At 40.2% G+C, this 25,748-nt stretch overlaps 1 protein-coding gene and 1 non-coding gene across 2 annotated transcripts; one reads left to right on the top strand and one right to left on the bottom strand.

The window, feature by feature from the left end:
- Positions 1-1,710: 1,710 nt before the first annotated feature.
- GADD45A (growth arrest and DNA damage inducible alpha) lies at positions 1,711-4,682 on the bottom strand. Its single transcript, XM_037042786.1, has 4 exons — positions 4,396-4,682; positions 3,776-3,880; positions 3,308-3,545; positions 1,711-2,234 (listed from the first exon to the last, which is right to left on the bottom strand). Exons 1-4 carry the CDS (start codon positions 4,437-4,439, stop codon positions 2,121-2,123), a joined length of 501 nt encoding a protein of 166 aa, XP_036898681.1. The 5' UTR covers positions 4,440-4,682; the 3' UTR covers positions 1,711-2,120.
- Positions 4,683-8,037: 3,355 nt separating this feature from the next.
- Positions 8,038-8,172, top strand: LOC118985687 (U4 spliceosomal RNA). The gene has a single exon (XR_005066172.1). It is a non-coding gene; the product is annotated as a U4 spliceosomal RNA (small nuclear RNA).
- Positions 8,173-25,748: the final 17,576 nt, after the last annotated feature.

Consider the following 25,748-nt stretch of genomic DNA (forward strand, 5'->3'; position numbering starts at 1 on the left):
TCCACATTTTCCCTGATTGCATGTAGTCATGACAAGGATGGGAGACAGCTGACTGGGGATCCATAGAGGATATGGTTTGAGAAGTATGCAAAAACCCTGTGGACTAAACTATGTTAGTTTTGCCTCAGTGAGCATTTTTGCTTTCTTTGGCTATATCTACAGGAGATTGTTGCAGTTAATTATCAAGGAATTGTTCCAGCTAAAAGATGATTGTTCTGCTGATGCCTTTTCTTTCTTTTGCTCTTTTCTTCCATCTCTCCCATCCAACATAATTTAGCCAGACCCCTCAGAACCATTGCAGAAATGTCCAGCTGGAAGGCACATAGCTCTTTAAAGAGAATAAGGGCAACAGAACTCTTTACCGGGCCACTCCCCTGTTTGTTCCCTAAGTATGCTTCTGCAAAATGCACAGATGTGAACTGTTAGTCACTCCCTGATTGGCCTTCTTACCTACAGCCTCTGATCCCAATACCCAGCGTTATCTTCCTAGAACACTGATTACGTCATTCCCTAGGTGAAGGCCTCTGCTGGCTGCCCAAAGTTTGAAGGAAGCCCAAAAGCCTCAGTGACACAGAATGCCCTTCAGTCTGGGGCTAGTCCCCACCTACATTTTCAGCCTTATCTCTCCCTATCTTTCTACACCAGAGGCACACACAGAATCACCCTTTGTTCCCTGAACAGGTTTTGGTCTTTCAGGTCTGCACCCATTTGCACAAACTAGTGCCGTTGCCAGCTATATCCTGTTACTCTCTCCGGCAGGCAGAATAAAACTCCTGTTTTAAGACCCACATAAAATAATCTTTCTAATACTTCTTTTTCCTAACTTCAACCCCAACTCCTCTTATATCACCTTTGTTTTTTGACTTTGCACATAGTATAGAGTCAATCAGTAATATGTCTGTTAGATAAAATAAATAAAAAATGAAATTATGCCATGTCCAGCCCAAATGTTTAAAAGTGGAAAAACATATATATGCATACATACACATACAGATACACTCAGATACATATCTATATATATCTATATCTATATCTATATATATAGAAACATACAATACTATGAGATTTCAGAGATTTTTAAAAAAGATTTTATTTATCTTCAGAGGGGAAGGGAAGGAGAGAGGGAAATATCAATGTATGGTTGCCTCTCATGAGTCCCCTGCTGGGAACTGGCCTGCAACCCAGGCATGTGCCCTGACTGGGAATCGAACTGGATCGTGTGGTTTGCAGGCCCGCACTCAATCCACTGAGCTACATCAGCCAGGGCCTCAGATTTCAGAAATTTTAATTTTTTCTATTAAAAAACTTAAAAAAATAAAGTCCAAATTAAAAANGAGAGGGAAATATCAATGTATGGTTGCCTCTCATGAGTCCCCTGCTGGGAACTGGCCTGCAACCCAGGCATGTGCCCTGACTGGGAATCAAACTGGATCGTGTGGTTTGCAGGCCCGCACTCAATCCACTGAGCTACATCAGCCAGGGCCTCAGATTTCAGAAATTTTAATTTTTTCTATTAAAAAACTTAAAAAAATAAAGTCCAAATTAAAAAAAATAAAACACATAAACAATGCAATTATTTCATGAGTTTATTGTATTGTTTCAAAATTTTTATAGCATAAATAACCTTTCATGTCATAAAATAACTTAGTACAATTTATAATAAAACTTTTGAGAATTTAACATCTCATCAAAATACAATAAAATATGGTTTTAAAATGATTAACCCTTTCTGCTTTTTTTTTTTAGTTGAGGGCTTATAAATCAAAAATAACGAAGCTACTGCTGCACATTTAAACTTTAACAAAGCATATTTGGTTTAATTAAATGTAACTCAGCCATCCTAAATTAATACATAGTTTGTTTTCCTTCCTGCGTGCTTCTTTGTAATTTTTGTTCCTTTTGACTGTATTTGTTTCAACACAGTTTCCTTCTTCATTTTCACCTCTTTCCACCTGCAAAGTCATCTAACTCCGGGCTCCCAGAGTATGTAGTTGAACTCAGCCCCTTGACATCAGTTTCTGTAATCCTTGCCTCAGTGTAGGGAGTAACTGCTTGAGTAACTACAAAGGTATTTCAAAACTTCAGTGCAACTTGGTTCAGTTATTTTCATTCAGATGCCATCACCGTTCAGGGAGATTAATCACTGGAACCCACTGATCCATGTAGCGGCTTTCCCGGCAAAAACAAATAAGTTGACTTAAGGCAGGATCCTTCCATTGTGATGAATGTGGATTCTAGGAACAAATTTAGAAAAATAAATTTAGTATTAAAAATCAGTATTTGCTAATTATATTACAATTGAGGGGAAGACACTTAAACATTCTATATTTGGCTATGTTACAGAGTCCAGTTACGGCCATAAAAAATTAAATTTCCTCCAGGTAGTTGGGTTTCCTGCAAAATCATTAAGGGTAATTCTGTATTAAACTATACTCTGAAAACTCTGAACTAATGCAACCCACTGAGTCATATACACATGTTTGCATGGCAATAATTATTCAGTTTTGCATGATCGTGTCATTCACAGGTCTGTCCTACCAAACTGGTACTGTGCCAGAGACCTGAATCAAACAACTGAAAAATATTTCCATGCTGTACTCTCAATGCAATGAGAACTGCTTAGCAGTTCACTAGAATTGCCACCTGTTATCCTCCCCCCAAACAAGAGTAGTACATTTCAAAAGCGGCAAAATTAGGCTGCCAATTAACTAGATAAGCCAAAAAGTTGTAGTGTAAAAGACAAAAAGCTATCACATGTATTCTGCACGTTACCTAGCTACCAAAGATTTTTTTATGGGGGGGGGGAATCTCTATTAAAAAATGCAAGCTTGCAAAGAAAAAATTTCCACTCTATTCTTTTAACGTATTTCTAGGGAATTAATGAGGTCTGTCTCCTACACGATTTCTATTTTTAGCTCCGACTGGCAGAGAATGAAGCTGACTCCTTAATGAGGGTGAGCCAGGAATTTATTTGGCTTTATCTAATCTGCCCTGCTAAAGGAATTAGTCACGGGAGGTAGTTGCAGATGTAGGTAGGGAGTAGCTGGGCTGACAGTGCTGACTCACAAGGATCTCTTCCGCTGCTGGCAGCCTTCAACATGCTTAGACACGTTCGGTACCAGAGAAAATCCTGATGATGAAACTGGCACATCTCGGCTGAAAGTCCAGCCACACACTCTAATAGGGCAAAGGCAGCCACGCTCTTCACTCCCACCCATTCCACTGTGCAATCAGGCGACTCTCAGCCCTCGCTCACTGCGTTCCAGGACTCTAACCCCGACCAGCACGAAGTTTCCTTCTCCCTCACCGTCACTAGCACGCAGTGCAAGTCTGGGGGCTGCTCTGCGCCCTCACTCGCCCCAGGGCTCGTGTCCGTCTCCAGGAGCAGGAGTTTGGCCAAGCGGCCCGGGTTGCTGACGCGCAGGATGTTGATGTCGTTCTCGCAGCAGAATGCCTGGATCAGGGTGAAGTGGATCTGCAGAGCCACATCCCTGTCGTCGTCCTCGTCCGCGGCCAGCAGGCACAGCACCACGTTATCCGGGTCGCTGAGGGCAGCGTGTGGGGTGGGTGAGCGCAGAGGTACCACCAGCCCCCGCGGGCACCCGAAACACCCTCCCGGGTCCCCGGGGATCGCTCCCCGACCCACTCGCCCCCCCTGGGGCAGACCGAAAGCTGCAGAAAAAAGGCGCTGCAGGGTGCGGGCGCCCCTCGTGGGCGACCTCCTGGGTTGGAGTGGGAGGGGGTGCCACGAGGGACAAATGAGGGCCCCACTTACACGTTGAGAAGCTTGGCCGCCTCGTACACCCCAACAGTGATGGTGCGCTGACTCAGGGCTTTGCTCAGCACTTCCTCGAGGGCATCCCCCACCTCCTTATCCATCCTACACGCCAGCCAGAGCAAGGGGTCCGGTCAGTCCCGGTCCCCCGAGTCATCACCCCGCCCCCCCAACCCGCTCCCCCTGCACAGCGAAGCTCCCTCCCGAGTGCACGAACCACCGTTCACCTCGGCTTTCTGCAAACCCCCGACGCCCTCACCCTCCATAACCCCTCGCACGCCCAGAGGCCGTGCATCCTGGGAGAAGCTCCCAGAGTGCCAATGCCACCCTCTTCCCAGGTCGGAAGCTGGGCGCCGCCGCAGGCTGCCTGCCAGCTGCCGGAGCCTCACGGGCGAGGAGGATGGCTTCTACCCCTAGCAAGAGCTCGGAGGGGCTCAGCAGGGTTTGGGGGACGCGTTCTTTCACCAGCGGACAGGCCTAGGAGGGTCCTCGAGGAAGGAAGGTGGGACGTGCCCTCTGCAAACTTTTACCAATTCACTCCCCCGTAAACCCCCACTGCCCGGCTGCACCGGGGTGCGCACAGCGGGCGAGAGTTCAGGGAGAGGCTCCAGCCAACTTACCTTTCGGTCTTTTGCTCGCCAGCCGAGAATTCCTCCAAAGTCATATTGCAACTGCAGGTCCCCCACAGAGAGAGAGCGGCGTGGGGGCTGCTCCTGCCCCCGAGGGCGCCGGGGCGCTTGCTCTGCACTCCTTCACAGGATCCTGCTGCTCCCGCCGCCACGGCGCGGTCCTCTCCTCCCTCTCGGATCGCTCGCCGGTCACCTCTCAGGCCCCTCGCCTAGCCGGACCAAAAGGCGTATCACCAACCGGCGGCCGCCTCATAGCCACTGAAGGACAAAGGCCCCGCTTACTAGAGTTATCCTGCCAAACCCCAGCCAACCACCTCCCGCCTAATTTACATATGTGCTGCCATTGGGTTATGCAAATCAGCATTGGAGACAATTTGACCCGAGCTCCTGGAACAAGGCTGAAGAGCGGAAGGGGGAGGAGCTGAGCGGAAGCTGGCCTACAGTGCGGGGGCGGGGCCGGGCTAGGGGAGGGCCGGGGCCAGAGCCCGCTGGTTATTCCTGCGGGCCTGGACCTGAGGGCAGAAGGTTTTTGCAGTGAAGGGGAATGGGAAGGGGGAGGGGGGGGGGTTGTCCCTATGTTGGGCTGGAGCAGGCTGCCAAGTGTTTTTTTGTGTTGGTGCGCAGTTTTTGATCATCAGTTAGTGCCTTTTGTTTTTAGGGGTTGCTATTAAAATCTATTTTCAGGGTTAAAGCAGCCAAGTCTAGTAATTATTAGTAAGCAGGTTACATAAAAAGAATGTGACCAGACCTCTGGGGCAAAGTTTACCTTAGAACTGTTGTTTATGAAAGTCTAAGCTAAGCTGCTTACTAGTAGTAGTATTATTTCGGTGCCCTGATTTATTTTTGGAAGGTTGAAAGGGTTGGAAGCTCAAAAAAGAAAAATCAACAGATTTGTGTTGGGTGGTGGCAGGGAACCAAGCTGGAATATTTTCCACAGAAAGCAGAAAGGCTTCCCACCTGCCCGGGGTAACCGGAGAAAATTATGTTCAGGAGGAGCTGGTTACCACGTGTGTGTATCCTAGCCTTACAACCCAAGTTTGCCTTTCTCGGAGAGCCTTTCAACAAGTAGGATCCTCCTGCACCCTCCACTAGCTAAGAGGCAAATGTCTGACACCCACACAAGCCACAAGTCTAGATTCAAAATGTTCTCAATATGCCCTAAGCTTCCTTTCATAAAACAAGAATGTCACTCACTGCCTTCCACAGAAAGCCCATGATCTCACTATGAATATTGATGTTAGGTGTTGAATCATGAAGCTGCAGCTATAAGACCTTGTAGTCATATGCTAAAATTTCACCCTTGAGATAATGGCAACTTGTGGGTGGAAAGTAAGCAGTGGTGACATATTTTTGAAAAGCAAACTCTATTGTATAGACTTTCACTGAATAGGTTGAAAGTTCCTTGTTTTACGAGTTTGTGCATTGAAGGCAAAAACTTGTCTTAAAACCTACTGAGGACAGCAGAAGTGGTGAAAATGCCCTTCTATGCTTGCATTCAAAACAGTGCTTGCATTATTAAGGTTACTGTATAGTCAAAGGTCACAGAAGTCATTTTTTGCAAAGGTACATGGGAGTTTTTGCATTCACATTGGTATCATTCTGGACAGAATATTCTCCAGCTCTTTTGGTCTTAACTTAGTGGAAAAGAAAAGTGATAAAAGTGATTTTCTGGCTCATTTATTTGAGCTGCTATTTTTCACTTAACCACTAACTGCATTGTCAGCAAGAGACAATGTTTGAGTAAAGGAATGGTGCTGGCTAATGCATAATTTTACTCAAGGGTGTTTCTGTATCTTATACCTACACCTTAAGTTCTAACATGTAATGTCTTTGTTTTAAAAATTTCTTAAACTTGAAATTTAGGTACGTGTTGAAGATCTTTTAGTTTTGCAAACAAAACCGGAATTACACAATCTGGACTGAGTCATGATTTGGAGATTGTTGAACTCTGTTCTGTGGAACTCCAAGGTTCTATCCATGAAGCATTTCTTAGAGGTTCTTTGGGAGAAAGTGTGATTACAGCAAGGTGACAGAGTGAGGGAATCGTGAGTTTCTTGACAGCAAGGATGTGACTTGACCAACTGGGTGTTCTCAGCACCTAGCACAATTTCTGCATTTAGTAGAAGCGCAGTCAGTATTTATTGAGTTGAATAGAATCTGGGATTGAAAGAAAGATCTCAGAATTCTGACTTTCCATGCATTGCATGAATTCTAATATATTCCACATTTCACTTTAGTTCAAAAAAACACTTGATGTCCTCCTATACATGTACCAAGAACTGTGCAATTCCTGGTTCTTTGCCTTTAAAGAGCTTACCATCTAATGCTATGTCCATGCTTGAACTGGATTTTGGAACAGATAGTGTGCACTGTCATCAGCCAGCTATGCTGAATGCCCCACGACTTTAGGCACCTGACCGGAACTCTCGGAGAGTAGAACCCAAGTATTGTTTATGGCAATTCAAATGAACCACAGTTTTAATAATGCCTCACCCAACTAATCTGCTATAAAAATGTGACATAAAAGTGGTTTCTAATATAGGTCTAGTCCCTCACTCAAACACTATACGGCACACTCTATTTGGCCTCATGTGAAGATGATGTGTTCAAGTGCTGTGGCGTTGTTTTCTGTGAGATAAGGCCAGTCTTCCAATAATCAAAGGTATTCATGTCATACTTTCTGACTCAGATAGTTTACATCATTTAGTCTCATTGCTGAGTCTGCCTAGAATGTTTCATCAGTGATCATCTGAAAAGTTGGTCCTCGTGGCTGGAAGTAGAAGCTGCCTTTTGCTACAGTTATACTGCAGTTATACATTAGGGTGATCAAAGATGATATATTTTATAAATGCTCATAAGTCTTGGGGAAAGTTGGTATCCAATGATAAATCAGAGGAACTTCCCTAGATCAGTATTGTTTATATATATATATATATATATATATATATATATATATATATATATATGTGTGTGTGTGTGTGTGTGTGTGTGTGTGTGTGTGTGTATTTAAAGTAACTCCAATATGTGATGTCATTTTAAAAACCACTCCAAATAGCTCCCAGTACTTCAACTGCACAGGACTGGAATGACCTTGTAATGGTATTTGTAGTCAAAAGATGCCAAATGGTTACATTTGAAAATCAGATAGAAATATTTACTGAAACTTGTTAAATTATTTTAGCACTGCTAACTACTTTGTATATTTTCTTCATTTCTAACGCACACACGCATGCGCACACACACACACACACACACACACACACATATATATATATATATATATATACACTACTGGTTCTATAGCATTGAATGGTAGCTTTTCTCTCTTTCAAAAATCAGTCAACCCTTTAGCATCTGAAAGAAATTTGATCCTTATTATGTATTGAATAAGTGTTGACATTAAAGATCAGACAATGACAGATTCATCTACTACCTACCTAAAACTGAATTATGTTGTATTTTATTGAGAAAAATCGTAAGTTTCCTGATATATATTTTGTGTGTAAGTCTGGTGAAGTTAGTTTCTAAAGGCGGGTTCTGAATTTTCCTCGTTTTTTCCCCCTGGACAATATTATTCCGACAAGATTTATTGTCACCTAAAAATTTCTTAGAATCAATACTCTTTTTGAATTTAGCTTTGCACAGTGGCAGTATCGTAGCCAATGAGGTTTATCCGAGGCGCGATTATTGCTAATTGAATTTAACGTAAGTGTTCAGTTTCTCAGGTTATTACTGAGCTAGGCAAATTCTAAGATGTTCTCGATGATCTGTAACACCTGTTATTAAGCTCTTTATAATACTCTTTGCTTGAGTGTGGACAGAATACATGCCTACTTCTCTGACATTTCTTTTTAAAGGTTTATTTATTTATTTTTAGAGAGGGATAGACAGGGAGAAAGAGGAGAGAAACATCAATGTGTGGTTGCCTCTTGAGCATCCCCTACTTGGGACCTGGCTCACAACCCAGGCACATGCCCTGACTGGGAATTGAACCAGTGACCCTTTGGTTTGCAGGCCAGTGCTCAATCCCCTGAGGCACTCCAGCCAAGAAAGACTACCCTGACCTTTTAAAAAAAGATTTATTCCATGTCTACTTCTAATCGAGAGTTAGAAATGATGAGATGATGTTGGGTTATTATGCCCACAGTTATATTACATTCTATGGCAAAAGTGAAAAGATTATGCAGATATAAGTAAGGTCCCCCAACTGTTGACTTTACACTAATCAAAAGGAGATTATGCTAGGTGAGCCTGACCTAATCAGTTGAGTCCTTTAGAAAAAAAGGGTAGGTTTCTGGAGAGAGACTGGAAGCATCGGATACTCCTTCTCTCCATTGCTGGCTTTTAAGAAGCAAACTTCTAATAATTCTACACCTGCAAAAAAAATAAATTTTGCCAACAACACAAGGAAGCTAAGAAATAGGCCTTTCCTGAACTAAGCCTTCAGATGAGTGTGAGCAACACTGATTTTAGCCTTGTGAAACCCTGAGAAGAGAACCCAGCTAAACCATACCTGGGCTTCTGACCTGCAAAAATTTGTGAGATAATAAGTGAGAGTTGTTTTAAACCACTAAGTTTGTGGTAATTTTTTTGAACATTAAATTCCTATTATAGTCCCCTTAATGCCATTTTGTTGTATGTTTAATAAATCCTTAGTTAAATAAGTCTCTCTTATGAAAATTTTCTTCAGCTGTTGCCCTGGCTGATGTGGCTCAGTGGACTGAGCACTGGCCTGACAACCAAAAAGTCACCAGTTTGGTTCCCGGTCAGGGCACATGCCTGGGTTGTGGGCCAGGTCCCTGGCTAGGGGCATGTGAGAAGTAATTGACTGATGTGTCTCTCACACATCAATGTTTCTCTCCTTCTCTTTCTCCCTCTTTTTCTGTCTCTCTAAAATAAATTAAAATTTTTAAAATTTCTTTCTTGAGCTATTAATATTTATGGCAGTGGAATCATGGTGTTCCTTTGAGCTTTAGGCTAACCACCTGTGTTTCCATCAGCTGTTCCCATTTTGCCAGTCATGCAGGGGCCAGCCAGTGGAGGTGTCAAATGGAAAGACTTACTAGGCCATTTTTCAAGGATCCCCTCACCCTGTTTCCTCCCCTCCCTTGAGGTAAGTGTGTGTCAGAAGACTTCTTCATAATAGGAATGTTCTCTCTGTGAATGTCTCTACTTGGTGAGCTAATCATGGTGAGGAAGGTAGGTAGTCTGGGTTGGTAATTGGTCATTGGTAGTTTGTTTTGGTACCTTGAGTAGATTTTTTAATTTCCTATCTCTGAAACAAAAGAAATGATTCTTTCCCCCCAGGTATTGTAAAGTTTTCTTTTTCCTACTTTTAATAGCTCAGTCCTTGGACTTCTTCTCTATCTGCACTCACTCTCTAGGTGACCTCATCCGGTCTCATGGTCTTAAGTATTTATTTGCTGATGACTCCTAAATATATTTCTAATCTGGTCAGTCATCCCTTCTGAAGCTCAGTCTTACTCATCATCTCTGTCCCAGTATACAATTAACATCTCAAACATAAAATGACAAAAGTTGACCTCCTTACTGTCCTCCTGTAGGTCAATGGCAGCTCCACTCTTCCCATTGCTCAGTCCCCAAACCATGCTGTCATCCTTGACTTCTTTTCTTCACAACCCACATCCAGTCAATCAGCAAATCCTATCAGTTTACTTTAAAATGTAAAATAATTCAACCATTTCTCAGGGCTGCCACCACCACCGCCACCATCTCCCACGTGGGTAACTGCAACAACTGCTTTTTCTCTGCCTGCTTTTGTCCTTCCTCTACTCAGCAGCCAAATAATTGTATGCATAGCAAGTCGAATCACGGTCAATCAGTCTCTGATCCAAACTTACCAAACTAATCAACAGATATAACCAACAAAAGCAGGATTCAACCAAAATATCTTTTCTTTCTAATATATAAAAAGAGATGACTTTTTTCACTTAGGGCAAAAGCCAAAGTCCTTACTATGGCTTCAGAGCCCCCCGCCCCAAATCTGTTCACCATGAGGAAAACATTCTAATATTAATGATGGTGATAACTGCACAACTCTATTAATAAATTAAGAGCTATTGAACAAGCCCTGACCAGGAGGCTCAGCTGGTTGAAGCATTGTCCTATACCAAAAGGTTGCAGGTTCGATTCCCGGTCAGGGCGCATCTCTAGGTTGTGGGTTTGATTCCCCGAGTAGGGACACATATGGGAGGCAACTAATCGATTTTCCTCTCTCACATTGACATCTCTCTCTCTCTTTCTCCCCCTCCCTCTCTCTAAAATCAATAAATATATCCTCAGGTGAGAATTTAAAAAAAAGAACTATTCAACATTACATGCAGGGTGAATGGTATGGAATGTGAATTATAGCTCAGTAAGGATGTTATTTAAAAATATTGGATCCTACTACAATTCATCTTTTACTACTGTGCCCATGCGTATTCCTCTGTAGCTGCATTGGCTTTCGTTTATCTCAGGACCTTTGTACTGACTGTATGCCCAGAATATTCTTTCTCTTGATAACCACATTGTTCACTCCCTTCAAGTTTCCTTCTCAGTGAGGCCTGCTCTGCACACTCTACTTAAGCCTTCCGCCTGGCATTACAGAGCCTCTGAGCCTTGTTCTCCCTCTCTAAGAAAATTGTATCACTGATCACTTTTTAACATGATTTACTTACATGTTATCTATTATCTGGCTCCTCTCTCCTACCCACTCTATTCCCCAAGTATAAGTTTAATGGAATAGTATTTATTTTGTTCCCTGGTTGACCCCAAATGGTTAGAATAGTGGCTTGCACAGAGTGGACCCTCAGTAAATAGTTATTAAACTACGTATTGTTGAAAAAATCAGTAATGTAGATTTCACGATAAAATTAATCAACTAAAATATAAGGCTTTAAATCTCTGGTCTTATACATATTAGAAAGGAAGATGTCCTGATTGAATTCTACATTTTATATTTTATTTTATTCTATTATTTTATTTTATTTTATTTATTTCTAGAGAGAGGTGAAGGGAGGGAGACAGAAAGGGAGAGAAACATCAGTGTGGGAGAGAAACTTCGGTCTGTTTGTTGCCTTTCGCACTCCTACAACCGGGGAACCTGCCCACAACCCAGGTATGTTCCCTCACTGGGAATCGAACCGGTGATGTTTCACTTTGCAGTACAGCACCCAAACAACTGAGCCACACCAGTCAAGATGGGTCCTACTTTTGTTGGTTGTATTTTTTTTAATCACAGAGGTTTGTGCACCCTTATCTGCATTTTAAATTCTGCTTCATATTCCCTCTATCCCTACCCCCAATGTTTAAAAAAATTTTTTTTCATGAGCTATAAAGAAGCCCATTTTATACACTAAGGATTTGTGGTCTCAATCAGTCTGTATTGTGTACACATATAAAACCCAATAGATTAAAAGGTGCTTAATGCCAAACTTCAAGGCTTGTTCTTCCAATGTAGCATAACAGATCATAACGATGAGGAAAACAACCTTGAAAGTCTTTATGAAGGTGAGTTTTGAAGTGGGATATTTAAAAGAACAAACACAGGCTGCTTTGTTAAAAAAACAAATGACAACAAAACACAAATGGGGATGAAATTAAAGAAATCGAGAACTACCTAGAAGGCTGCAAACAAAAGAAATAAGGGGTAAAGGAAAATAAGAGCATTCTTTACTACTGTTTGAACTTTTACCTCTTTCTCTGGCTTTAGTGCTTGTAAGCATTTAATTTCTATTCACCAGAACTTTCTGTGAGTAGAGCTCATACTCTGAGATCACACATAGGGTCTGTTCTGTGAATAGCATTCAACCTTACATTTCTCTTTAGTCCTCCTTTATTTTGGCCAGGAAATTTCAGTCTCAAGGTCTGCAAGATAATTATTAAAACAAAATAAATTACGATTAAATCCTATAAGACTGCGATCTTTGGAAGAGAGTCTAGGACACAGTCTTTTGACGCCTCCATTTCTGGATGGCTAGTCTTAGAGATCGTCTTATTACTTTGTCTGGCTACTGTTTGACTTTATGTTGGAAAGGTCCAAAGTAGCCTCATTTTTAGTGACCAAAGAATGCAGCGAGCAGACTGTTATCTGGCTGTCCATTATGAACACTTTACTCCTGTGCTTCATGGACCATATCAGTATGTGGCAAAGTGATGGATTGTGTTTAACATTTTGCTGTTGACCTACAAGGGTTTTTGCCATATGTTCTAGCTCATCCCCTTAAGATATAGGAGGGGGAGAGCACATTAGCATCACTGGCCACTAAGCAGAAATGTGTCAAGGATTTTGCTTTTTCAGCTGCAACATCACCCTTGTCAAGTCATCCATCCTTATTTTAAGAAAGCGTCACCATCGAATACAAGAAAGCCTGCTTATAGATTCATTTGATTGTTGACATTTTATGTCTGTCTTTCAAAGAAGTTTTGAAATGATGATGTAAAATAAAGATCTATGTGGCTACTTCACACACACAGCTAACATGATAAATCTAATTTGACGTCTTTCCAAGAATGTGACGTGAATGATGCATAATCTGAGGCAGTAACACCCTCTTACCTCAGTTTTCCCACTTACCAACTATTTTTGAATTTTTTTGAAAAGCACTCCATCTCTTCAAAAGAAATAGTAGGTATAATCCCCACATACAGATGGATAAAAGCGAAAGTGTTCTGGCTGAAGCAGCCAAGTGGGAGTGGGGCTGAAGGACAGAGGTCCGAAGATTTAGGTCTCTTCTCACCACCCCCTCCCAGCTCAGCCCATGGTCTTTGAGACATACAGCGATCATAGCTGGAAACTGAAAAGTTCGTTCTTTAAAACCCTTCTAGCTCTAGCATTTTTTTTTGCTTAATAACTCTATTCTAACAATTATTTCATAATTTTCAGCAGCCACTGAAACAATTCTAATATGTTACTTTATCATGAAAGAGTTATTTTTCTGGGCCTTACAATTTATTCACCAGATAATCTACCTACAGAATTAAAAGCACATTTATATTCCCCTGCTGTGACACCAACTTCCAAAACTTTCAATTCATTTTATAGGTTAGTTGGGATCATGTTACAACTTGCTTTATTAACCTTAATATATTGTCTGGCTACCAAATTCCACGGAGTACGATATGACACTGTCTTAATAAACAGGTCACACCTGGGAGCTAGTGGGAACTCTCCCCTCCGAAAAGAAACAGCTACAACAGATGGTAAAACGACTGAAAACCAGGTGGAGTCTTTGTTTAATGACCATCTGACTTAAGTTTGGTTAATTTGACATGTCTCTCATTATCCCCGGCAACTGGACCTTCTATTATTCTATTTTGTAAGTTTGAGTTTATGTCTTTTACATGAACTATCAAAACAGGTCCATCTGTGATCCTGAAGCTATTCTCGCCTTCAATTGAACCACAATGTAAATCCTCGTTTCTTCGGTTGTAGCTGTGAGAAGTCCTTAAATGTGGGGCTTTGGCAGGACTCTGCAATTTGCTTTTTCTCAGGTTACTTCTTATTAACTGTGACATGACTATTTCCCCTCACTCTTTTTCTTAGTTTTTATTAATAAAATGAGCTTTCTTTTCATCTAAAACACTTGTTAGCATGGCTTCCAAGAATCTGAGATATCAAAATTCCAACCTATGTGCACCCCTTTAGAAGAATTTCTTCTCAAATCTCTGCAACAACAAGTTGGCTCATTAGGACATTTCAGGAAAATTTAAACTAGACTTGTGATTTATTCATAAAAACAGCTAATTTGTTAAATGCTTACCATATGCTTGGCACTATAATAAATTCTTATTTATAAGACATCACTTGGCTCACAGCCATCTTTGAAGTTGATACTCTTATCTTCATTTTCCTGTTGAAGAAGCTGTGGACGATTGGAAAGGTTAAGCTGTTACTAGCTCAAAGGACCCACATTAAGTGGCAGAGCCGGGGTGAAAACACATCTGTGAGACTCTAGACCTCATCGTCTTAGCCATGGCTTATCTGCTTCTGGAACAGCTATAGTTCATCCAGCATCAGAGGAGAGTACTGAGAATGCAGACTCTGCAGTCAGGCTTGGGCAAGTCACCTAACCTCTTTTGTTTCTTTCTTGAGTAGTAATAGTACCTATGTCTTAAGTTTATTATGACGATTAGATGAGATAATACATGTACAGCACTTATGGTGTGACACATAGAGCCCCATAAATGTCGATTATATAACACCCATTTTCCAGTTCCCACTCTAATTTTCTTGGTTCTTAAATCCTTCATCAAGTCAAATATTGTATTTCCATTGTCTCTAAATTTGGGGTATCATTGCTGATGGTAAAGTGCCAGACTTCCCTATTTCTACCTAATGCTATAAAAAAAAAATTCCACTGAACTTTAACAGAGCCACAGAAGAAGCCCATCTATGTGTTTCCTCTCTAACTACCAAGCTTCCCTGTTTGTGCGCTTTAGATCTTTATGTTGTTTTGATAGCCTGCGTGCAAAGGAAAGGGCTTGATGTGATTCAGACCCTTCTTGTGTGTGTGTGTTTAATACAAACAATGAGTTTCTCAAACTGTAGAATGCCCTTACATTTCTTTTATCCTCTGAGAGCTTCCTGTATTTGTGAAGTCCTTTCAAATCAGCAACTGCAGCCTCAACATCTGGACCCTCCCTACTGTAGGGAACATAAATTAACTGGTAGCGTCCTGTAAATGTTATGGGCAGGCGCTCTGGGAGTACACAGAGGCGGGCCAGGGTTCTTTCAGTATCTAGCAGCTGGTCCCAATGTAATGCCTCAGAATTGGTTTTAGCTGACGTCAGATAACGCTGATGTGCACCAGATTGGCTTGTAGTACCAGTAAAGCCGATCCCTCCCACTTCCCCTACTGCCCCTGTGCTTGCCAGAATGCTGGAGACCATTATGAACTCACAGTTGTCATTTGATCTCCGTCTGGCTGCTGTCACTAAAGCTGCCTTTTATCACTTGCCAAAAAGTGTAAAGCTGAAGACACTCCTCTTTCTCACAGATCTTTGCTTCTGGCCCTTACTCTTCTAATTTTCTGGGTAGTTTCAAATAATTCTCCTTCTGTCTGAGTCTATGTACTACCATCCAGAAAGTTAACAAAGGATCCACTGGAACATTTACCCACATGTCTTCTTGATGAACTACATTTAGCAATAGATTTTTAGGAAGTGTTAGAGGTAGACTGTGGTTTTGTTGACTTCAAATATTATGTCTTCAGTTTAATGTGGTTTAAATTTCTGATAAAAATGTGAGACTTCAGTGTCTGATCTCATGCTGTGGTAAATTTTATGGAGCTGTTGATCACAAGAGTCTACCCATACAATTATACGAGTCCCTGTGTGAATTAGAATCTATACAAATTAAACAATAAATATAAGGATATTGTGCCATAAATTGGACTTTATAACATCTTACTAACCTGAGGAGGTCAGAAGAATGAATTGTGAGATGATGTTGAGTGTACTTAGTCACTGGAATATTTTTAAAGCCGATTATAAATCTGGTGTCAGCTTAAAGATTTGCTGTTAGTGATTTTTCAGTTTAGCAATCAGAGCACCACAGCCTAAAGATTATTCTCAGTCAAGAAGCCTCTTTGGAGATGGCATTTCACACTTAATAAATGTTGTTGATAGTGATGATGATGAAATATCATAGGCTATAAAAAATTTGAAACAAATTTAGAATCCTGATTTTTACGTATTCTCTTAGTATACTGGTATCAAAAAAAGCAACTTAGGAGGGACTACATTCTATATAAATCAATATCGTGTGTTTGTGTATAAAAAATGAAGTAATTTAAAGGATGTACTTCACAATGTAAACTGTTTCTCTTTGAGTGATGATATTGCATGTCATTTGGGGTTTCTTATTTTTGCTTACGTTTATTTGATAAATTTTCATATAATATGAAAATTATTTTCAGATAATATGCATATGTTCCTTTTTAATGTAGTATTGTTAAGAGGTAAAATACACCTCAGTGAAAGACACAGACTATAAATATACAGTCTGATCAGTCTCTTTAAAGATTTTCTTTATTTATTTTTAGAGAGAAGGGAAGGGCGTAAGGAAGAGAAGGAGAGAAACATCAATGTGTGGTTGCCTTTTGCATGCCCCACACTGGGGACCTGGCCTGCAACCCAGGCATGTGCCCTGACTGGGAATTGAATCAGTGACCCTTTGGTTCTCAGGCCAGTGCTCAATCCACTGAGCCATACCAGCCAGGGAACAATCTGATGAGTTTTGACAAATGTATACACTCATATAATCTAAACAATATATCAAGTTCAATGAAGATCTAACCTCAATATGATCTCATCTATAAGGGAAACCTAATCAGCAAAACAAACAAGTGAGTAAAATAGAACCAGAAAAATAGAAATAAAGAACAAATCGAGAGTGACCAGAGGGGAGGGGAGAGGGGGATAGTGAGGGGAAGAAGGGGAAGGGTCAAGTCAAGGAACATATATAAAGGACCCGTGGACAAAGACAATGGGGGGCATTGAAAGTGGAGGGTGGGAGGTGGGTAGGACAGGGGAGAATAATGGGGGGAAATGGGGACAACTGTAATTGAACAACAATACAAAAAATGTTATAGAACTAAAGCTACAATCTCTCAGCAAGTGTGTATATCTATAATTAAGAAAAACCTTTACCTCTCAAAATGTGTTTAATGTTTTCTTGTCTCTAGAACATATAAATAAATTAGATTATGAAGTAAAGAAAAGATGTAACCTCAATAATGATATAATCCCAGTCAAGATATGTAACAGTTAGTAAATTCCTTTACACCCTTCCAGTCTATCCTCCCATCCCATAAGCAACCACTGTTCTGATTTCTGTCATCAAAAATGAGTAAGTCACTTTTTAACTAAAACACACAGCACAGTTTTTTTTTTTTTTAAAGAAATTTCTGTGTAGACTGGGCTAGGAACCAAAAAAAGAAAAAAAAAGTTGAAGTAGTTCCCTGCATTCAAGTATTTTACCTTGTCAGTGAGAAGATGAGAAAAATAATAGCACTTAGGAGAGAGTATTTAAGAGCTACATGATATAGCTCATGAAAACTCAGAAAAGAGCAAGACAATCACATAGGCTTTATAAGATCTAAGATCCATTATTTCATTCCAGTAGAAAAAGGGGGAAAGTAGGAAAAGGGGGAAAAAAACAAAAGAAAAATGGGGGAAAGGCTACTAGAATGAACGTTCTAAGAGGTCAGGGACTGCGTTTATTTTGTTCACTGTATCCTCAGTGCTTTACCCATTACCTGGCAGTAGTACTAACTCAATAAATACATGTGGACTGAATAAGTAGATACTATTATTCAATTACTCAGTCAACAAAGATTTATCCACTCTTTCAACAAATATCTATTGTCCTGTTACTGTGTGACTCAGATTACGTTAAATCCTAGAGATAGAATAGTAGACAATGGCCCCTAAAAATGATAGACGTAGTCCCTAACCTCACAGAATTGACAATATGTCTTGTCAGGAAGACTCATATTCAGTGTTTCAGAAGCAGGCAGAATGGCATTAGGGAGGGAAGAAAGAGGAAGGAGCTTAGTGAGCCTGGGGAAGGGAGAGAAGGCCAGCGCAATGAGCAGGGGTGCAGAAGCAGGAGAAGGGGCTGCTGAGTCAGTCAAGGACCAGATGATACAGATGGAACCCTACTGGTTGTCAGATGGATTTGGGATTTCATCCCAAGAACAAGAGGCCATTGAAGGATGTTCAGCAGAGGAAGGATACAATCAATTTTGTGTTTTTAAAATAATTTTCTGGCCTGTGGGCAGAGAGAAAATGGTTTTGGACAAAGGTAGACACAGAAAGCATAGTCAGGAGACTGGTATGACAAGGGGGAGTTGAGGACCTTGGAGAGGATCACAGGAGGAAAACTCAAATTCAGAAGTAGAAGTGAGCCTTGGCAAATGATTGGCTGTGATGAAATACATGAATAGAGGTGTCAACAGTGACTCCAGGTCCTGGCATAAGAGTGGGACCACTTCATTTTTTCCTCATTATTATGCAAAAGAAGCTAAGCTCATAGATTGATCCTGTTGAGAGTCATATCACTGTTGGGCAGAGTTCAAACCATGGACCTATAATGTGTCCATTACATACTTAAGGTGCAAAGGAGGTGATTCGGAATGGCTGGTATAGGGCAAAATAGTGTTGGTGGAAGGCTCTTTATGCCTACCCGCTGTTCTGTTAGGTCCCTTTTCTTCCTGATGCCTATGCTCCTTCCTTTCTTTGTTTTACAATACATGCCCCCCCCACTCCGAAAAAAAGAAAAGAAACAAACAAACAAACAAGCCAGACCACCCTTTAACACTATATACAAAAATAAACTCTAAATAGATTAAAGACTAAAATGTAATACCTGAAATCATAAAACTCCCAGAAGAAAACATAGGCAGTAAGTTCTTTGACATCAATCTCAGTGTTATTCTTTTGGGTATGTTTCCCTGGGCAGTGGCAACAAAAGCAAAAATAGATAAATGGGACTACATTTGAAAAAAGGCTTTTGCGCAGCAAAGGAAACCATCAACAAAATAAAAACCTCACATATCCTGTAAGGTTTAAGTATCCAAAATATATAAAGAAATTATACATTTAATATCAAAAAACAAAACAATGATTACAAATGGGCAGAATACTTGAATTGACGTTTCTCTAAAGAAGACATACAGATGGACAACAGACATAGGAAAAGAGGTTCAACACTAATTACCAGGGCTATGCAAATTAAAACCACACTGATATATCACCTCATGCCTGTCAAAATTGCTATTATCAACAAGTCAATAACAAAAAAATAAGTGTTAGCAAGAATGTGGAGAAAAGGGAACCCTCGTGCATTATTGGTGGGAGTGTAAATTGTTATAGCGACTATGGAATATAGTATAGAGTTTCTTCTAAAAATTAAAAATAGAATTACCATACAACATAACAATTCCACTTCTGAGTATTTATCTGAGAAAAATAAAACCACTAATTTGAAAAGATTTATGCACCTTCATGTTCATTGCAGCATTATTTACAAAAGCCAAGATATGGAAACAACCTAGATGTCCATCAATAGATGAATGGGTAAAGAAGATGTGGTACATATACACACAAACAATGGAACATTACCCAGCAATATAAGAGAGTGAAATCTTGCCATTTGTGACAGCATGGATGGAACTAGAGTGTTTTATGTTAAATGAAATAAGTCAGACAGGGAAAGACAAGTATCATATGATTTCACTTATATGTGGAATCTGAAAAAACAAAACAAGCAAGCAAACAAAACAGAAATAAATTCCTAGGGTGAGAGGGAACAATCTGATGATTGCCAGAGGGGAGAGGTTGAGGAGTGGTAAAACTGTAAAGGGGAATAGGAGATACAAACTTCAGTTATAAACTAAATAAATCATGGGAATATAATATACACCACAGGGAGGGAATTCAATAATATCATAATAACTTTGCATGGTGACAGATGGGTACTAGATTTATCATGGTGATTACATTTTGAGGTATATAAATGTCAAGTCACTATGTTGTACACCTAAAACTAATATAATATTTTATGTCAACCATACTTTAATTAAAAAAAACAATATATGTGTTTATCTAAATTAGTTAATAATGGCCCAACACTAGCTCATTTATTTAGTCATGCATGATTAGGCACCTACTATGTGCAAGAGCATGCACCAGGAACTCAGCCCAGAGTGGTGGACATGACAGTTTCAGTGGAGTTCACATTCTGTTGAAGAAAATGCACCTAAAACAACTAATCACATAATTAACTTCTCAATTATAATTGTGGTAAGTTCTACAAAGAATCAACTACAAGTTTACTAGGAAGACTTATAGGAGGGAGAACTGATTAAATGGGGAGGTCAGGGAGTTGGAGGAGACTTCTGAGGAAACCACTACTACACACTGAATATAAAGGCAAAACAGTTCCTGGGAAGGAAAGAGAACTCCCCAGCCATTTGGGGGAGAAAGGTTCTGAGTTTCCCAGTGCTGGTGGTGCTGTCTCAGAACATGACCTTTGGTGACACGTTGGTCTGGAGCTGGAATCTGTAAGGATTTTCCCACCCAGTTACATACACCCAGAGGGAAGAAACCCACTAGGCAATCCTCAGAACCAATGAATTAAAGTTGGAAGAGGGTATAAAGGTATAAAATATCACCTCATTTTCCTCACCAAAGACACACACAGGTGACTCAGAAAACTCACTTTATGGAAGGTCTGCTTGGGGACAACTGTTTTACATATCTGTGAACTCACTCGATCTTCCACTAATCTTGCAAGGCAGATATAAACCCTCACAGCCTGGGTAGCTAAGGGTGAGAGAGATTAAATAAACAGCCCAAGATCACCCCTGTACCAACCTTTGTCCCATGAAAGCCCATGAGCTTTCAGCAACGCCAGGCTGCCCAGTTGTTAGTGAATGGTTCTCCTGGGGAGCCAGGAGAACTTAGAAAATTTAAAAAAGACTTTTTCTGAAGTGACAGGGAACCCCAAAACTAGAGAGTAAATCCAAGTACAATCTGCAATTTTTCTATTTTTAAAAAATTGTTATTTAAACCCTGGCCGAGTTGCTCTGTCAGTTATAAGTGACATCCCAACACGCCAAAGTTGTGGGTTTGATTCCCAGTCAGGGCACACGGCAGGAGTCAACCAATGAGTGCATAAATAAATGGAACAACAAGTCAATGTTCCTCTCTCCCTAAAGTCAATAAAAAATAAAAATATTGTTACCTAACAAAGATAACTATGACTAGTGAGCAGGTTCATGCTTTGACTATTTAAATTTGTGTATTTTGACATTTTAGTTCCCTAAGTTCTATTGGCAAAGGGGTGAAAGGAAAGTCATTATGGTTAGGAAAGTGTTTACAAATGAGCTGAACCTTGAAAAACTGAATGGAAGAACCCACTATCAGAGTGATACGGAGAAATAATGTAGTTCTGTGAACCATTGTCAGCTTCCCAGAATCCCAGGATGAAACTAATATTGCGGTATTTACATTGAACTTCCACTTCCAAAGCACCAATGTATAATTTAATTTTATTCTTATTATATTGGAGATCACATTCAAATAGTGCCAGAAAACCAGACAACTCAGGAAGCTTCTCGAGAACAGTTTGGCAGTTGAGAAATCACATCAGAAGGCTTTAAGTTTGTTTTTGTTTTTTTCCCTGTTTCATGGGAAAACTCAAGTGACCCAAAAAGCCATGGTTGTTTGGAAGGAAATCAAGAAAAATTAGACTCTTCATGTGCCACTTTGCTTGTGGGAATTGCAGAAGGGGCAACTACACAAGGACTTCATTTCTTGCAGTCTTGGGCATTGACCTTCTCCAGGACTGCAGGTGTCCCTGATATAAATGATGCTAAGTAATTATATACATTAATTTTATAGCACTGCTTCAAATTGGTGTGCAGGCCTAAACAAAATGGTGACATGTTCTCCTGAACCCCATTGTGTGAGCCTTTGGTCCATTCCTCTTTTCTCACAGGCTCCTTATGCACATAGAATGTAAACTCTTGCAAGCTGCCCCTCCTGCTCATTTCTCAGGTCTACTCGTTTCAGACATCCCCACTGAAAAGTCTGGATTCAAGATCTGAGCCTCTCTGGCCAGTGTAATTGCTACTGCTGCTGTGCTTTCTTCTTGTAACCTCCATCGACTCCTGGCATCCCGGAAGAATCATTTTACAAACGATCCAACCAGGTTGCAAAGTCCAGGCTATTGAGCATGGCATATAATCGGACCTCTGCACCCTCACTAGTGTCATTTTCTGCCTCATAAAGTACTTTTGCCCCAGGTACTTCTTGTTCCACCAGTGATGAAGCATGTGTGGTGCCTGGTCTGGCTTTACGGGCATGCAGCCTGTGCCTTTGCACGGGGCCCTGCACCTAAAAGGGCCATTTGATTTAACGCTCTGCTGTAACTGTGTTGAAATTCTTAATAAGTTATCAACAAGAGGCCCTGTGTTTCCATTTTACTCTGGGCTCCGCAAATTAGGTAGCTGATCCTGGTGTCCAAACATCATGTTGCTTCCTTCCTCTGTGTCTTGCATGTACTCTCTCTCTCTGCCTAGCATATCTTTCCCTTCAGCTCCATCTCATGTGCCTTTAGTCTTTCAGGCCTAATTTGAATACCATTTCTTTAGTGAGACCTTCCCTAAACATTTGTCTTCTACCCCCAACTATGTTAATCACACCTCTCCTGTGCTACCCCTTTACATTGCTCAAATTTATATTATAGTCCTTCCACGATACATACTAATTAGTCCCTCACCTGCCTGTCTCCCTCTAATAACCTTTGATCTCCTTGAGGACAGGGTCCATGCAGGGACTAGGCAGTAGGTATAATGGTTAGGAACTCTGGAACCAGACTATCTGGCTGGGTGTGATCCTAGAAAAGTCGCCTGGCTTCTTTGTGTCTTAGTTTCCTCATTATTAAAAGGAAGATAATCACAGAGTTGACCTTGAAGGGTTCTTGTGAGATCTGAATAACATAATCTATGTTTTAAAGTGCTTGGAACAGGGCCTGAATATTTATTGAGCACACAGTAAGTGCTCAATAAATATTTCTCATCCTCATACATTATTCTCTTTTGTGTTCCTGAAACCTAATACAGTGGCTAGAACATTTGTTTTTGGACATTTATTGAATACCTACTGCACACCAGGCTTTGCGCTAGCTGCCTGAGATACAAAGTGAAATAAAACATGGCCCCTGCTCTCAAAGAATTAACTTTAGTCAGGGAGAGAGGTCAGCAATTAACAATCATGGTACAGTTGATAAAATACTGAGTGCAAGTTATTTTGAGAACATAGAATAAAGATGTCTGGAACAGACTGAGGAGGTGAAACCCAATCTGAATGGTGCAGAATTAAAAGGAGTCAGCCACACACGGGGAAGGAAGAAGATTATTTTACAGAGAAGGAACAGCATAGGAAAAAGCACACAGTTATGAAAATGTATGACATTTTATGTGACTAAAGCAGATGGTGTTTGATGATATTTAGGGGGACTAGAGAAAATAGATTGGTAGGACGAGCAGATAGATGTTAACTCTGGTCTATTGATGGTGGCTGCCTGGAACGTTGGGTTGAAAGGGTTTCTGAAGACATGACCAGTCTCAGTGGGAAAAGTGATGGGATGCATTAGTTGCATTTATCACGGGATGAGAAAGAGGGAAGTGGGAGCCTGCATGTCACATATCTGCCATTACTGATAGATTATGTAGGGTCTCATATGCTATATTGGGAGGTTGGATTTTATCCTGAAAACTATAGGGAATAATTGAACGTTTTTAAGTATGGGAGTGACACGATCAGATTACATAATAGGCATCCCATAAATGCTTGTTAGATTGAACTAACTATGAGCCCCACTTCACCTATTAATGATTTAGTGTGTCAAATGCACCCAAATGATCTGAACCCAGCAAATAAAACGTGCATAGCTGAGCCTATCATGCTCAGAGCACTGTGCTAAGTGCTGAAAGCATTAGAGCAGCATCTAAAGGTGCTTAACATGCTCCCATGGTGTCATTTACACAGTAAAATAGTCTGGTTGGCACTGCAGTTTCAAACTGAAGATTAAAGTGGTTTTAATAATTTATGCAGCTATAATATTTCATGCTATGAGCTGGACATATCTCAAAAGAAAGACTTCCTGGGGGCTTTTTGAATCTTTCACTATCCTGATGATTACAAATCAAGCAGTAAGAAATTGATTGGAAAAAACAGACTGTAATGTTTTCAAATATAAATAAATCAATATGTTTTTATAAATATTTCTAATAGGTATTTCATTTGTAACTAGGTACAGACAGCTCTGAGATTTGAGTTACTTAAAAAAATACCCAGACTTATTATTCTTATTAAGAAAATAAATTAAAACCCTATAAAATTGTCATTTGTTATTGCAGTTACTGTGTTTTAACTGTGACTGGTTTTAAAAAATCTCGTGAGAAGCTATGTTTCTGAAAGAACACACAGAGGAAGGTTGTCTTCTACAGATTCGGTATAATAGCCAGAGGCACATATTTCTATTGATTTTTCCTTGATTACAGAGGGATTGGAGAAAGCATAAAACAATGCAAGCAATGTAGCAAGGAAAATTAATTTAAAATAACTACAAACATTGGGGAAGAAGGAAGTTGAATGTAAGGAAACCCAATGGAGTTCACATGTGGGATTCGTGCACAACACATGAGAAAGCATATGTATCTCAAGGCACTCCAGCCAAGGAACACTGGAGTTCTTATCATGGGCCAAGAAGAAAACTGAAGTGAATGATGTTTCTGATTTAATTATTATAAGTAAAAAGACTAAAAGCAGATTTTTCAGATGCTGCTTAGAAATGATGAAAAGAATCAATGAAGATACTGAGATGAACTAAAATGTGCACCACGCTGACCAGCCTTTTCACTCTTTTCTGACGTGTCTGTTTGGTCTTTGCAGCTTTCTGGCATTTCCTCCCTTGGACTTCCTATTGTTATAGAGGCTGACAATGGTCACAGATCAGGATGGAAAAGTTTTGTCTTTGTAAAAATGTTCTTGTTTGCAGTGATTTCAGAGGTTGAGAGTAAGAGGAAAGGATCTGGACTGCAAACAACTTGAACAGAATGTGATGTCTATATCAACTAGTTTCTAGCACAGTTCCTAATATACCATTAATACTCGGTAATTGTGAGTTGCAAGAAAAAATAAAGCTTCGCAGAATTTACTAATCCCTACAAAAACACGTAGCCACTAGAGATTCATGCCTCTGTTGGACCTTTATGATAGCTTCCATAACTTAATTCTTAAGTGATATGGTCACCTTACGTGGACATTTAGTTCTAAAAGTATCTAGGCGATGATGCAGCTCTAGAGAAGAAGGCGTGCTAGAAAGAAAAGGCATGGAAGTCAAAGAAAAATCAAAGACAGGGTACACAGAGACTCTTCCTTCTTTGCTGCTCAATTATTTGCTGTTTCCTTAATTCATGCTTTTGTGAAAACAGGAAGACCTCCAGGGCCTCAGAAAAGACACTCCTACCCAGCTGCCCTTCATTCTCAGGAAGGTTTTCTGTTTCTTGTATTTTTAAAGCTTCCTTTTATCAAGACTAAAACATTAAGAGCTTTGGGAAGTAAAGAGGAGATTGCTTATCATCTTCATCATCATCATCATTATTTTGTATCTACTTTGTGCCAAGTACTTTGCTAGGCAATTTAGCATATATTATATTGTTTAAATTTCATAGAAATTTTGATAGGCAGGTATATTCTCACTTTATAAATAAAGAAAGAACTCACAAAAAATATCTAGCTTTAAGAATCACAAATAATGGGATGGA

The sequence above is a fragment of the Sturnira hondurensis genome, unplaced genomic scaffold (assembly GCF_014824575.4).
Source record: "Sturnira hondurensis isolate 20B ecotype Veracruz unplaced genomic scaffold, ASM1482457v3 Scaffold0000648, whole genome shotgun sequence".
Lineage (NCBI taxonomy): Eukaryota > Metazoa > Chordata > Mammalia > Chiroptera > Phyllostomidae > Sturnira > Sturnira hondurensis.

Coding starts and splice junctions, on each gene's coding strand:
- GADD45A (XM_037042786.1), bottom strand. CDS start 4,439: ATGACTTTGGAGGAATTCTCGGCTGGCGAGCAAAAGACCGAAAG. Junction 3,881..4,395: donor GGCGAGCAAAAGACCGAAAG/GTAAGTTGGCTG, acceptor GCTGGCGTGTAG/GATGGATAAGGAGGTGGGGG. Junction 3,546..3,775: donor GCGGCCAAGCTTCTCAACGT/GTAAGTGGGGCC, acceptor CGCTGCCCTCAG/CGACCCGGATAACGTGGTGC.